This window comes from Geotrypetes seraphini, chromosome 6, assembly GCF_902459505.1.
Source record: "Geotrypetes seraphini chromosome 6, aGeoSer1.1, whole genome shotgun sequence".
Classification (NCBI taxonomy): domain Eukaryota; kingdom Metazoa; phylum Chordata; class Amphibia; order Gymnophiona; family Dermophiidae; genus Geotrypetes; species Geotrypetes seraphini.
In genome coordinates this window covers 123915183-123928688 of record NC_047089.1, presented here as the reverse complement: position 1 = coordinate 123928688, position 13506 = coordinate 123915183, and the positions used below count along the sequence as shown (strand labels likewise).

The following is a 13506-nucleotide window of genomic DNA, read 5'->3' as shown; positions in this document are numbered from 1 at the left end:
AGGAAAGTCTCTGTTTAGTGTTTAAACTTTATAATACAGCTAGAAAAAGTAGCCCTAAGGAGTACATTTTTTGCAAAGGTCTTTCAGTTAGGAAGTTAGAAACTATTTAGTCGCCTTTCAGTTATACAATAGAGCCTGATCAAAAAGAAAAGCTAAAAGGGCAGGTTAAGTGCAGAGTGACATATCCAGGAGGCATAGCTGAGATGTATCAGAAATTAGGGAGGCTAACATGAAATGTTATCAGAAATTAGGAAGGCTAACAAACTGGGTAACACAGTAATAACGGGTGATTCCAACTACCCCAACAGAGCAGCGAGTTGTGAAGGCTGCCAACAATGAGAGAAAGAGAGGTACCCATCAGTGGGGAGGTAAAGAAATGCTGTACCATGCACCTAATTGGAGTGAGGGATGGGTAAGGAAGAAAGCCATCCAATTGAGGGGAATGGAGAAGGAATGGAAAGGAGAGGAGAGAGTGATCCCAGACTTGGGGGGGGGGGAGGAGAGAGATGCCAAGGCATGGGGGAAGGGAAGGAGACAGAGACATCAGACCATTAGGAAGTGAGAAGAGATGCCAGAGTATGAAGGGAGATGGAGAGATGAAAGGGAAGGATAGAGATGCTAAAGCATGGAGGAGGGAAGAGAAGGAGACTGAGATGCCAGACTATCAGGAAAGGAGGGAGGGAAAGAAAGGAAGGAGATGAGAGCATGGAGGAGGAAGAAGAAATGGAAGGGAAGGAGAGAGGAGAGATGTCAGAGCATAGGAACAGGGAAGGGAAGGAGACTGAGATGACAGACTATTGGGGAGGAAGGGAGGGAGGGAAAGGAAGGAACGGAGATGCCAGAGCATGGAGGGAGAAGGAGAGATGAAAGGAAAAGAAAGGAGAAAGATCCCAGGGCATGGGGGAAGCAAGTAGATGTCAGACCAATAGGTGAGTTGGGGTGGAAAGGAGGGAAGGAAAGGAGAAGAGAGAAATGTCAGTGCATGGGGAGTGAGTGGAGACAGACAGAAAAAAAATGGAAGTGACAGAGAGAGAATGCAGATGGATGGAGTGGAGAGTGAAGAGAAGACGAGGAAAGCAGAAACCCAGAGATGGCAAAAGGTAGAAAAAAAAAAGATTTTTGGGGGGTTGCTTTAGAATAAAGTAGTATTGTAGCTATATTGATAAACATTTTAAATAAAAAATGGAAACAAGGTAATCTTTTATTAGACTAATTTTAATACTTTTTTTTACTAATTTTTGGAGACCAAAATCTCCTTCATCAGGCAGTGGCATACCATGGAAGGTGGGGAGGGAGATACTAAAAATATATTTTTTATATATGGGGGGGGGAGTGTTAAAAAATGATTGGCCCTGGGTGTCACATACTCTAGGCATGCCACTGAATATCTCCCAGCTATCCAGATGGACCTCCTCCTGAGCCTACCTCTATCCCTGGTGGTGCAGTGGGGTCATTGGGGCAGGAGCAAAGCTTCCTCACTCCAGCTCATTGTGGCGGACTCTTGCAAATGGCTGCCAGCAACTTCTTGTGGCAGCTCACAGTACTCTGTGTCCTTTATCTAATTCATTGGTCACCCAGTCAAAGATGTCAATTTGGCAGAATTTTCCTTTGGTAAAATTATGTTACCTCAGAACCCTTTGGATTCTAGAACATTAACTATCTTTCCTTAAGTAGTGACTTTTTTTATTTTTTTTACTACCACTGTCGTGAAGCTTACCGACCTGTTGTCCTTGTTTTTGTGAAGAAGGACCACATCCACTCATCTCCAATCCCGTGGAATCTTTCCTGTCTCTAAAGATCTATTAAATAAATTCCTTAAGAGGCCCACTAGGATGTTTTTGAGCTCCATCATTATTCTGGGATGTAACCCATCCAGTTCCATAGCAGGTTAAGGTAATGCAAGTAGCAGAAATCTATACCATATCACACAAATGGCACAGAAAGATAATTATTTATGGCTTTACAACTGTACAAACTGCAGTCAGATAACTCAACACTTTTCCTGTTGTCAAATGTTCAAGATAGTGGATGAAAACAGAAAATAAGTAAAGGGAGATCTGCTAACTGGCTAATACATTTTAATCTTTCCTTCTCCAAGAAAATGCACTGTCTCTTTCTCAAACCCTCTGTTTGACTCAGTACTTTCCAAAATGGTTACTTATAGTCTAATGGTTAAAATAATGGGCTGAGAACCAGCATAAACCAGTTAAATCTCACTACTTCTTATGATCTTGGACAAGTTTCTGAATGTTCCATTGCCTCAGGTACAAACTTAGAGGGCAAATCTATAAAGGTCCTTCTAATTTTTATTTGTAATATCATGTTTGTTAAGGCAATTGTGACCTTATATAATGAACAAAGTAGGATAACACATATGCAGTGTAAGCAATATAAGGCATCCAAGAAAAAACAAGCAATATCCCAAAAGAATGCGAAAAGGGCCACAGCTGCCCTTTTTTTTCTTAGTTCAAATGTTTTTATTAATTTTATAAGATAAATAATCAAAGTATATAAATATTAAATACAACATGAAACAAACTGTACAAATCATACGTATTATATATATATTGTCACGATCCTAGACCTAAAGGTGGACTCGTGCCTAGCAATCCTAGTGCTAAAGCCAGCCCTAGGATATACAGGAGAAAAGAAATTGATGACTTCCCCTTTAATGCTGAAAGAAACCATGTGAAGGGAGTACAGGAGGAACAGGGGAACAGCCTAGAACAGCTTCTGAGGCATACTTCTCCCTCTGCTAGCCCCCAGCTGAAAAGGATAATTAAAACTCCAGGAAAAGCTAAGGAGGCAAGGCAGGTAGCTCCTCCCTCTCTCAGAACAGGGCAGGCTCGTTTGAGCCATTTAGAGGCTGCTCTCAGGAGAAGAAAGGCAGTCTTGCCTGGGGCAGCTAGAGGAGAGTACTCACCTGATGGGGCTCTTGGATCTCAGGATATTGAAATGAGAGAATGTGACAATGACTGTGAAGCCAGCCAGCTGACAGCACCAGAGCCCATGGACGCCGGTTACAGAATCGGGGTTTTAGTGTAGGCCGATTCTGAATAGGAAGCCTCTCCCGGGCGTCCTATACAGAATCAGGGCCTAGGTGTCTTGCGGGCCTCGCCTTCAATATAGGCAGCCTGCCTGGGGAGCATTTTTTTTAAAAAACGTGCATCCCGATTGGCTGATTAGACAGCTGTAGGACGCCTACAGCTGCGTAAAATCGGGACGCACTTTTGGAGAATCAGGGCCTGAGAGCGGAAGGAGAAATGTGTATGTGTTATTTTTTGGCCCATATCTTCTCTTCAAGTTTCGTTTTGATATATCCTTTACTACTGATCAATCTCATATAGGAAAGGTGATGGGAACTGTGAAACTATGTGGAACTCGATCAGTGGGAACATGTAGACAGGAGAACAGAAATGCAAGATGTAAGATAGAGTCAGAGGGAAGTGAGGGGTGAGTGTCTCTCCCACTACTGGGGGTGGTGGTGGTTCGCTTGGCAGTGGGAGAGAGTGGGAATCTCTCCCGCTGCAGGGGGGAGGGTGTTGTGATGCAGTGGGAGAGAATGGGCATCTCTCCTGCTACTGGGGGGAGGGGGGGGTTGTCGCTTGACAGTGAGAGACTGTGGGCATCTCTCCTGCTGCAGGGGAGGTGGGGGGGGTTGGTTGGCAGCAGGAGAGGTTGAACATCTCTCCCACTGTTGTGTGTTTGTTTGTTTTGTTCTTTTGCTTTTTGCATTTTTTCTGCGCATGTGTCCATCGCTATCACCAGTGATGGGCACTTGCAAATATAGTGGGTCTTCACTACTCTCCGCCAACCTCATTTACATGAGAGTTTTTGGGAGAATGACTCGTTTTTTAAAATTTGCTACCAGAATGGCTGCGATAGAAGCCCATAGTTTTTTTAACATGTTTTTTTAAAGAATCTAGGCCTGAGTCTTCAATGTCAGAAAACCATGTGTTAAGCATTTAAAACTTATGCACATTTCTTGGCATCCAAGTTTAATGGCTAATGCAATATGCATTGAGCAATAGGCAATGAGCAATATGCTGATGTTTATAGTTTTTGTGCACAATTTTCTTATGAGCTAAACTCCTCTGTGCACAGGACAGCCATACCAATGCAGAAAACTGTGTACAGAACCAACAATAATCTGTGTGCTAAGGTGTGCACCTAGTTTTAAATTGGTCTCTGAGAAAGAGAGCACAAGATAGTATATGAATATGAGAGAAAAAAAAACAAGGAATATTATATGTGTATGTATGTATATATGTCTGAGAGAATGTGTGTGTGCTTGTGCATGAGTCAGAGAATAAATGTGTATATATATGTGTGTGTGTCTGAAAGAGCAAGAGATTTTTGTGTGTGTGGAGAGAGGAACGAATGGGTAGAGGACAAAAGTGTGGAAAGAATGTGTGTCACAGAGGTTCTAGCTCCCTACCCTTCCCCCACTAATGCCCCCAGTCATGCCCCTGACTTCCATTTAAACTGCTGTTTCAGAATGGGAGGAAGAGCAACTAAGGGCTATCAGGAATAAATGGATTTAAAGCTCACTGCCAGCATTTTCTGTTGCTGATCTTGTACATGATGATCTTTTCAAAACATTAACTTGTTTATTATGTTCCAAATCTTTGCTCAACATGAACTTGTATGGTGTATTATATAAATATAAAATATAGTGCCATAAATTGCAACTGCAAATCAGTTCTGCAAAATTTATCTTTGACCATATTAGAATGTACATGCATTTCTTTTACTCTTATCTTTGGGTGTAGTGAAAGCAGTTTAAGCTAGCGCAGTGTCCTTTCAAAGCTAAATAAGGCCTGCACAAAATAATAGACAAAATAATTATAGTGTTTGGCATTTTACTGAGAGCAGTGCTGGAAAGATGCTATTATTTGTTTGAAACTCTCTATTATCAGTTGCTGCATAATCAAATGTAAAATGCTGTTCACAAAGAGTGAATATGCAATGAACTGATGAGATGGTTTTCATTATGACCTGTTATTTTTTATAATAATGTGTGTTGTGTATGTGGCACATTTTGATTATGATGATTACATTTTTCTTCACTTTGTTGCAGGCAATGGTGTGTGTAGCTGTGGAAACTGTGAGTGCTGGGATGGCTGGAATGGCGATGCTTGTGAAATCTGGCTTGGGACAGAATACCCATAACAGAAAAAAAATTATCAACTGAGATCTTTTTGTTTGTTTCAAGCTGCTAGAACATGCAACAGCAAAGCAAACAGTGTGTAGATGGCAATTTTCAAAACTATTTCCATACATAAATAGTATTTTATATATGAAAATGTGCTTTTTAAGAACTGCTGACTCAATATGCATGTGAAATATACATGTGTTCCCTGTATACCTTTATCTGTAGCAAGCAGAAGTATTTCCAAGGCTGCATACTTTTGAACAAACAACAATGTGACTTATCCAGAAAAAAATGGCATGTCCCTAAGAGCAGGTATAAACACAATTTTCCTGGAGTAATTTTCAGGGTGGGCATATACATAGAGTTACCATATTTGCAGAGACAAAAAAGAGAGCACAAAAGATAAAAATTGTTGCTATCTTTACCAAAGAAATATTTAACCATAGCAAATGTGTAAATGGCTTTAATTTAATGAACACACATCAAATAGTGACTGACTTTCAGTACAGCAGTAGATAAGAATCTACTGTTCAAAAATTTCCAGATTTGAGTTTGACTAATACCCTCTTTTATGAAACTGCGATAGTTTCTAGCGTGGGGAGCCGTGCTGAATGGCCCATGCTGCTCCCGGTGCTCATGGGAACTCAATGAGCATTGGGAGCAGCGCGAGAAATTCAGTGCGGCTCCCCGCGCTAGAAATTGCTATCGCAGTTTCATAAAAGGAGGCTTAAGTCTGAGCCTATGTGTACTTATAAGAAGAATGGATATCTCTCAACAACTTTGATTGCCTTCTGAGATATATGTGATAGTCTTTGCATGACATATGCTTAAATGTTAAGTGCACGAGCAAAATTCTTATGACAGATTCAACCAGCAAGGAAATAGGGGAGATCAGCAATGCTTTCTCTCTCTCTTTAGCACCCCCATGTGTCCAGACTGACTAACAGGCCAGAAATGGTTTCTCTCATTATGTGAGTGGGTGTGCTGGTCATAGGCATATAATAGAAACAGAAGATTTTTTTCCCTAAAAATTAAAAAAAAAACTCTGATGGATACATCTGAAGAATTCCAAAAGGAAGACTGTCCTCTTAAAAGAGGATGTAGAATAATCCTAAATATACACATGTTTTCATTGAGAATCCGGAAAGTCCATATAGAGAAAAAATGTTGGTATTTATTACCAATGCAATCTTAAAATTATACCAATAATCACTCTCATACTGAAGTGCAAGAAAAAAGTAGTTACTACTGGTTGATTGCAAAAATTAATGTGTAGAAACTGCGGGAGACAAAAACAAAAACAAAACACTTTTAACACATTAGCTACAGTATATGGCAAGTAACAGAGATGCATTTAATGCTAACTGTTGAGGTGGCATTAAGTGGTCTATGCATCTGCTGTGATAAAGGTTAACATGTGGTAAATTACCATGCATTAACTATAAGGTTCCAAGTTTCATTTATTATTTGATATAAGAACATAAGAAGTTGCCTCCACTGAGTCAGACCAGAGGTCCATCGCGCCCAGCGGTCCGCTCCCGCGGCGGCCCATCAGGTCCATGACCTGTGAAGTGGTTTCTGACTATTCCTATTACCTACCTCTACTTCTATCTGTACCCCTCAATCCCCTTTTCTTTTAGGAACCTATCTAGACCCTCCTTGAACCCCTGTAGCGTGCTCTAGCCTATCACAGCCTCCGGGAGCGCGTTCCATGTGTCCACCACCCTCTGAGTGAAAAAGAACTTCCTAGCATTTGTTCTAAACCTGTCCTTTTTCAATTTCTCCAAGTGCCCCCTTGTACTTGTGGCTCCCCACAGCCTGAAGAATTTGTCCCTGTCTACCTTCTCTATGCCCTTCATGATTTTGAAAGTTTCTATCATGTCTCCTCTAAGTCTCCGCTTTTCCAGGGAGAATAGCCCCAGCATTTCCAATCTGTCAGCGTATGAGAAGTTTTCCATACCTTTTATCAGCTTTGTTGCTCTTCTCTGGACTCCCTCAAGTACCTCCATGTCCTTTTTGAGGTAAGGCGACCAGTACTGGACACAGTACTCCAGATATGGGCGCACCATCGCCCGATACAGCGGCAAAATGACTTCCTTCGTCCTGGTCGTGATACCCTTTTTGATGATACCCAACATTCAGTTCGCTTTCTTTGAGGCTGTCGCACACTGTGCTGATGCTTTCAATGTTGTGTCCACCATCACCCCCAGGTCTCTTTCAAGTTTGCTCACCCCCAGCAACGATCCCCCCATTTTATAGTTGAACATCGGGTTCTTTTTCCCTACATGCATGACTTTGCATTTCTCAGTGTTAAAACTAATTTGCCATTTTCTTGCCCAGTCTTCCAATCTCGTTAAGTCCCTTTGCAGGTCTTCACAGTCTTCCTTGATTCTAACCCTGCTGTAGAGTTTGGTGTTGTCCGCAAATTTAATGAGCTCACAGTTCGTCCCTGTCTCCAAGTCGTTAATAAATATATTGAACAGGAGTGGTCCCAGCACCGACCCCTGTGGGACTCCACTCGTGACCCATTGCCATTCTGAGTAATGGCCCTTTACTCCAACCCTTTGTTTCCTGCCTGCCAACCAGTGTTTGATCCATCGGTGGATATCCCCTTGCACCCCGTGGTTCCACAGCTTCTTAAGCAGCCGTTCGTGGGGTACCTTGTCGAAGGCTTTTTGGAAGTCAAGGTAAATGATGTCAATGGATTCGCCTTTATCCATCTGGCTGTTTATTCCCTCAAAGAAGTACAGCAAGTTCGTGAGGCATGACCTTCCCTTGCAGAAGCCGTGCTGGCTTGCCTTCAGCTGCCCATTGTTTTCTATGTGGCCGCAGATGGTGTCCTTAATCAGTGCTTCCATCATCTTTCCCGGAACCGAGGTCAAACTCACCGGCCTGTAGTTTCCCGGGTCACCCCTTGATCCTTTCTTGAAGATGGGCGTGACATTTGCTATTTTCCAGTCCTCTGGGATCTCCTCTGTTTCTAAGGAAAGGTTACATATTTTGTGAAAAGTTTCTGCTATTTCGTTTCTCAGCTCTTTTAGTAGCCTTGGGTGGATGCCGTCCGGACCTGGTGATTTGTTGCTCTTTAGTCTGTCTATCTGATGAAGGACTTCTTCCCGGCTTACCTCTAGTTTGACCAGTTTCCCATCCCGGTCTCCATGTCAGATCTCCTCGGGTTCTGGAATATTGGATGTGTCCTCTCTCGTGAAGACTGACGAGAAGAACTTGTTTAACCTTTCAGCTATCTCTGTTTCCTCCTTTACCATTCCCTTCCTGTCTCCATCATCCAAGGGTCACACTTCCTCCCTGGCCGGTTGTCTCCCCTTCACATACTTGAAGAATGGTTTGAAGTTTCCTGCTTTCTCTGCTAGTCTCTCCTCATATTCTCTTTTTGCTTTCCTTACCACTCGGTGACATTCCTTTTGGTGCCTTGTTTGTCCTTGGTTTGGTTCTTTTTCCATTTTCTGAACGATGCTTTCTTGTCACTTATCGCCTTTCTTACTGCATTTGTTATCCACACCGGGTTTTTTGTTCGATTCTTTTTGCACCCTTTCCTAAACCTGGGGACGTACAGGTTCTGTGCTTCGTGCACCGTGCCCCTGAACAGGGACCAGGTTTTTTCTACGGTCTCCATCTTCCCTGAGCTGTTGCTGAGTTTCTTTCCTACCATTTTCCTCATGGCCTCGTAGTTCCCTTTTCTGTAATTGAGTGCTGTCGTTGTGGTTTTCTTCACTTTTGGTGTTCCTATTTCTAGCTTGCAATGGATCATGTTGTGATCGCTGTTTCCTAGTGGTGCTAGTACTACCACCTCCTTTATGGGTCCCCCTAGCCCGTTGAGGATTAGGTCAAGAGTGGCTTCTCCTCTTGTTGGTTCCATGACCAGCTGTTCCATGAAGCAGTCCCTTATAGCTTCCAGGAATTTTGTTTCCCTTGTGGAGTTTGAATGTCCAATACTCCAGTCTATGCCAGGGTAGTTGAAGTCCCCCATCACCACCACACTTCCGCTTTTGCATACCTGCCTTAATTCAGCCTCCAGGTCCTGGTCGTTTGCTTCCAGTTGTCCTGGTGGGCGATAGTACAGTCCCAATTTTATGTCTGCTCCATTTCCTCCTGGTAGCTTAACTCATAGTGATTCCAAGTTGTCCGCCCCTATTGCTGTTTCCATCCTGGTTGAAGGAATGGAGTCCTTTATGTATAGCACTATTCCTCCACCCTTCTTGTATGTCCTGTCTCTCCTGTAAAGTTTGTACCCTGGTATGACCACATCCCATTTGTTGTCCTCGGACCACCATGTTTCAGTGACTCCAATTATGTCTATGTCCTTCTTACTGGCTATGACTTCTAGCTCCTCCATTTTGGCTCTTAGGCTCCTAGCATTAGTGTATAGGCAATTTAAGTCCCGGTTGTTTACCTTCCTTGTTGGTTTTCCTCGTGGTTTGGTGTTCCTGCCTACCCCCTCATGGGCTGCCAGTTCCCGGGCCTCGCTTTGTTTATCCTCCTCCTGTGGTGTGTCTATTTCGTCCTCATCTCCCTCCTGTGGTGTGTCTATCTCGTCCTCAGCCTGCTTCCCCATTTTTGGATGTCCTTCCGACTGTTTCCTCCATTTCTTGCTCTTTGGTTTCGTCAGTTCCCTGGGCCCCTGCTTTGCGTCCTTGGATTTTTTGTCAAAAAATGTCCACTCAGTCTCGATCCCTCTATCGCCTTTTCCTGGTCCAGTATCCTTGTTTGATACTCTAGTCCGGTGTGTCGATGTCAGATCGACTATCGGCTTTCCCCTTTTCCTCAGTTTAAAGCCATGTCTATGTTGTTCTGGATGTTGTGTGCCAGCCTCCTCGTCCCATCGGTACTCAGGTGCAGTCCGTCCCTCCTGTAGAGCTTGTTCTTTCCCAGGAAAGTTGTCCAGTTCCGTACAAAGTGAAAACCTTCCTCTTCGCACCACCTCCTCAGCCAACCGTTAATTGCTTGCAGCTCGGTCTGCCTCCTTGCATCCGCCCTTGGTGCTGGCAGGATCTCTGAGAAGGCTATCTTCCTTGTCCTCAGCTTCAGTTTCCTCCCCAGTATCTTGAACTGCTCGGTCAGTGTTGTCCTGTTGTAGTTCCTTCTGCTGACGTCGTTGGTTCCAACGTGGATTATCACTGCTGTTTCCTCCGTCTCAACTCCTTCCAGGATTCTCTCGATTTTGTCTGTGATGTCCTTAGTTCTCGCCCCTGGGAGACATGTCACTAGTCGGTCATCTCTGCCTCCTGCTATGTGACTGTCCACCTCTCTCAGGATTGAGTCTCCCACTACGATTGTGGATTTCCCCTTTCTCAGTTTCCTCTTGGGTCTCAGGTCTATATCAGTGACTCGATCTGCCAATCCTTCCTCTGGATTCTGATGGGACTCCGCCTCCTCTGTCTGCTCAGTTCCTCCGCAAGGTCCTGTTGAAATATTGCAAATCATAACAAAAATGTCTTAAGTGGTACAGTCTGCGCCATTCCCTTTCCATTACATTCCCCGTTCCTATTTATACAGTTAATGCAGAAATTAATACACACTAAGGGCCTCTTTTATGAAGTTGTGTGGTAAATACACCAAGGCCTTTTAAATCCCTTTGGGCTTCGGTGCATTTGCTGTGCCAGTCCATGCTAATTTGTTTGATAAAAGAGGCTCTAAGTAGAAAATTGTAATGTTAACTGTTAGGGCGGCTGTGATCTAATAGCAAGTACTAATTTCCACACATTTTTATATACTAAAAAAGTACATGATGAGAGAGCATCATAATATATGAATCTGTAAGCAATTGATCAAACCATTTATGCATTTTATTTTATTTTGTTTTCTGTACTTGTGTTATCAAGCACCTGAAGATTACAGACAGTGGGTCTGGAATGCCATCAGTCTGACATCACTCACGCCAAGAACAAAGTGATTTTTATTTTAAATCCAAAACTTCCATAGTTATAATTGTTTTCAGTTGATTGTTTAGCTTTCTTGTTACAAATATTCTAAAACGTTATTATACTACAGAATTCTAGAAGTTCTGCTCTGTACAATATGCAAAATATAAATGTACAATTTGTTATTTTTAATTAATTAAATATCATATAACTTGGATATTGTTTTATTGTATTATGTTAGAGATGTGCTGGCAAAAACTGTAATGTAATTTTTAATTTAATTTGTCTTTAATTATTTTTCTTTGGTTACATTTATTTTAATGCATGCTATTTCAAAGTAGCATGCACTAAATTGAAATGGCGCATACTAATACAAAATAGCATTTACAGGGGTAGTTCCTAAGATATAGATTTGTTTGAAACAACATGGGAAATGTCAATCATGTTTCCCTTGTTTTATATTCCAGCAGCATTCCTTCTCTCACATCCAGAAGCACTCCTCCTGTTCACCTTCCCTCACAGGTCCAGCAGCATCCCTCACTCTTCTCCCAAGTTCTAGCAGCACTCCCTCCCTCTTGCCGCCCTCTCCCTCTGGACCAGCAGCATCCTTCCCTCTCCTGTCCCCAGGGCCAAAAGTACCTTTCCCTCTCATCTCCCCTCTCAGGTCCCCTCTCCCTATCATCTTGCTCACAAAGTCAGCAGTACCCCTCCCTCTCCTATCCCCAAGGCCAGCTGCACAGCATCTCTCCCAATTCAGAAGAACCCTTTTGTGTCATCCCCTCCCATCACCAGGACTAACATCCATCCCTCTTCTATTTCTAGGGCCAGTAACACCCCTTTCCAGTGCATTAGGTGAGACATTCTAGACCATAGGGTTATTTCCTTTTACCTGCATAGGCTGCAGAAGAGAATAATTTTTTTACTCCGCCTCTAGGGTACATCACAGGCTAGCTTAGCTCCTCCCATCAGTCTTTCTCTTCTGCATGTGGCTGCAGTGTGTTAGTTCTCTTTTCTCCAATTTATTATTTTTAATTTAACGTAGTTTTTTGTTCCGTTTTGCATTCCTTTCACGTTCTACGGGCATTTGAAGTGCTGCCTGCTTGAGAATTCACAGACTTTGGTCTGTAGCTGACAAGCCGACCCCTTTGGGGAACCTGTCAGCAAGTCTGCTAGTCTTCCTTGGATGTCAGGATGTGGTAAATCTAGTTCCATTCCCGACTTGCCACAGAGGAAATATAGGGTCAAGCCAGGTTTAAAGCGGTTTAAAGCCCATCTGAGAAGTTTCACTGATGAGCAGGCAAGCAGGGCTGACTATCCCATATCCAGTTCTCATAGCCAGGATCATTGGCAAGCAAGCCTGGTGCAGCACCAAGGGATAGTTCACAGAAATAAGCAGAAAAACCATTTTGTCCCTGCACAGAAAAAACAGCAGTTTTTTTTCTGACTGCAATCTACAGTTGCACCTAAGGGGGAGGCAGAGAGAGTACATGGACATTCCTATTTAAACCTGACCCTGAGAGCAGCAGAGGACCCAGCAATAGGGAAGAAGCAGCACCATTGACACTACCTAGAAGGATCAGAACAGCACCTAAGGCAGCCCTGACAACATGCGCCCTGTGCCCAATACGGCTCTCACTCCGCTCTCCTACTCCTGTTCTTCCCCCCTAATCTCACCTTTAAAAAAGCACCACCGCCACTTATCAAGGACCATCAAGATAATTACGGCAGCCTGCAGAGTGAACCTAGCAGGCTACCATCAGTCTCCGCAGTTCCCTCTGCTGCGGTCCCACCCCTGATGTCAGAGGAGGGGTGGGACCGCGGCAGAGGGAACGTGCTTTGGAGGCCAACGGCAACCTGCTAAGTTCACTCTAAAGGCTGCTGTAATTAGCTTGTTGATCCTCGATAAGCGTGAAAGATGACCTCGCTGGGTTTGGGAAGCAGCGGAGGTAAGGCCCCGCCTGTCATGAGAGCCGTGGCGGGATGGGGATTGCCAGAGACACTACATCTGGACGCGGGGGGCGGGGACATAAAAGGACCTTAAGGAGGGGCGGGAAAGCAGACTAGAACCAAAAGAGCTGGACTAGAGGGGGTAGAGAGGGGAAACATCCTGAACCGAGGAGAGAGAGATGCCAGGCCCTGGGGAGGAGGAAGACAAAGAGAGTGAGAGAGACACAAAGACCTGGATCAAAGGTGGGAGGACTCAAAATGTTATCAGAAGGAAGAAAGAGAGAGGGAGAAACCTGAAACAAAGTGGAGGCAGAAGAGAAGGGGCAGATGTTGGACTTGGGGGTGTATAGAAGGAAGAGAAAGAGAGGTGGAAAGATTCTGGACAAGGGAGGGAGGAAGGAAGGAGAGAGAGAGAAGCAGAGAAAGACCTGGAAGAAAGGAGAACAAATGCTGGACATGGAGGAGAGGGGGAGTTGTAAACAGAAGAAAGACACAGAGAGAGAGAGAGAGAGGCCTGGACCAAAG

The 13506-nt window shown here is 43.8% G+C and overlaps 1 protein-coding gene across 5 annotated transcripts in view; it reads left to right on the top strand.

The window, feature by feature from the left end:
• Positions 1 to 13506, top strand: part of ITGBL1 (integrin subunit beta like 1) — a 541162-nt gene that overhangs the window by 526272 nt on the left and 1384 nt on the right. For 2 of the 5 annotated variants that reach the window (XM_033948882.1, XM_033948881.1), the window contains one exon: positions 5081 to 6295. In XM_033948882.1, the coding sequence (XP_033804773.1) occupies positions 5081 to 5172 (92 nt within the window). In that variant the 3' untranslated portion in view covers positions 5173 to 6295. Of the gene's footprint in view, positions 1 to 5080; positions 6296 to 10995; positions 11252 to 13506 lie in introns of those variants that run through there. The other 3 variants (XR_004539894.1, XR_004539892.1, XR_004539893.1) reach the window with 3 other exon arrangements.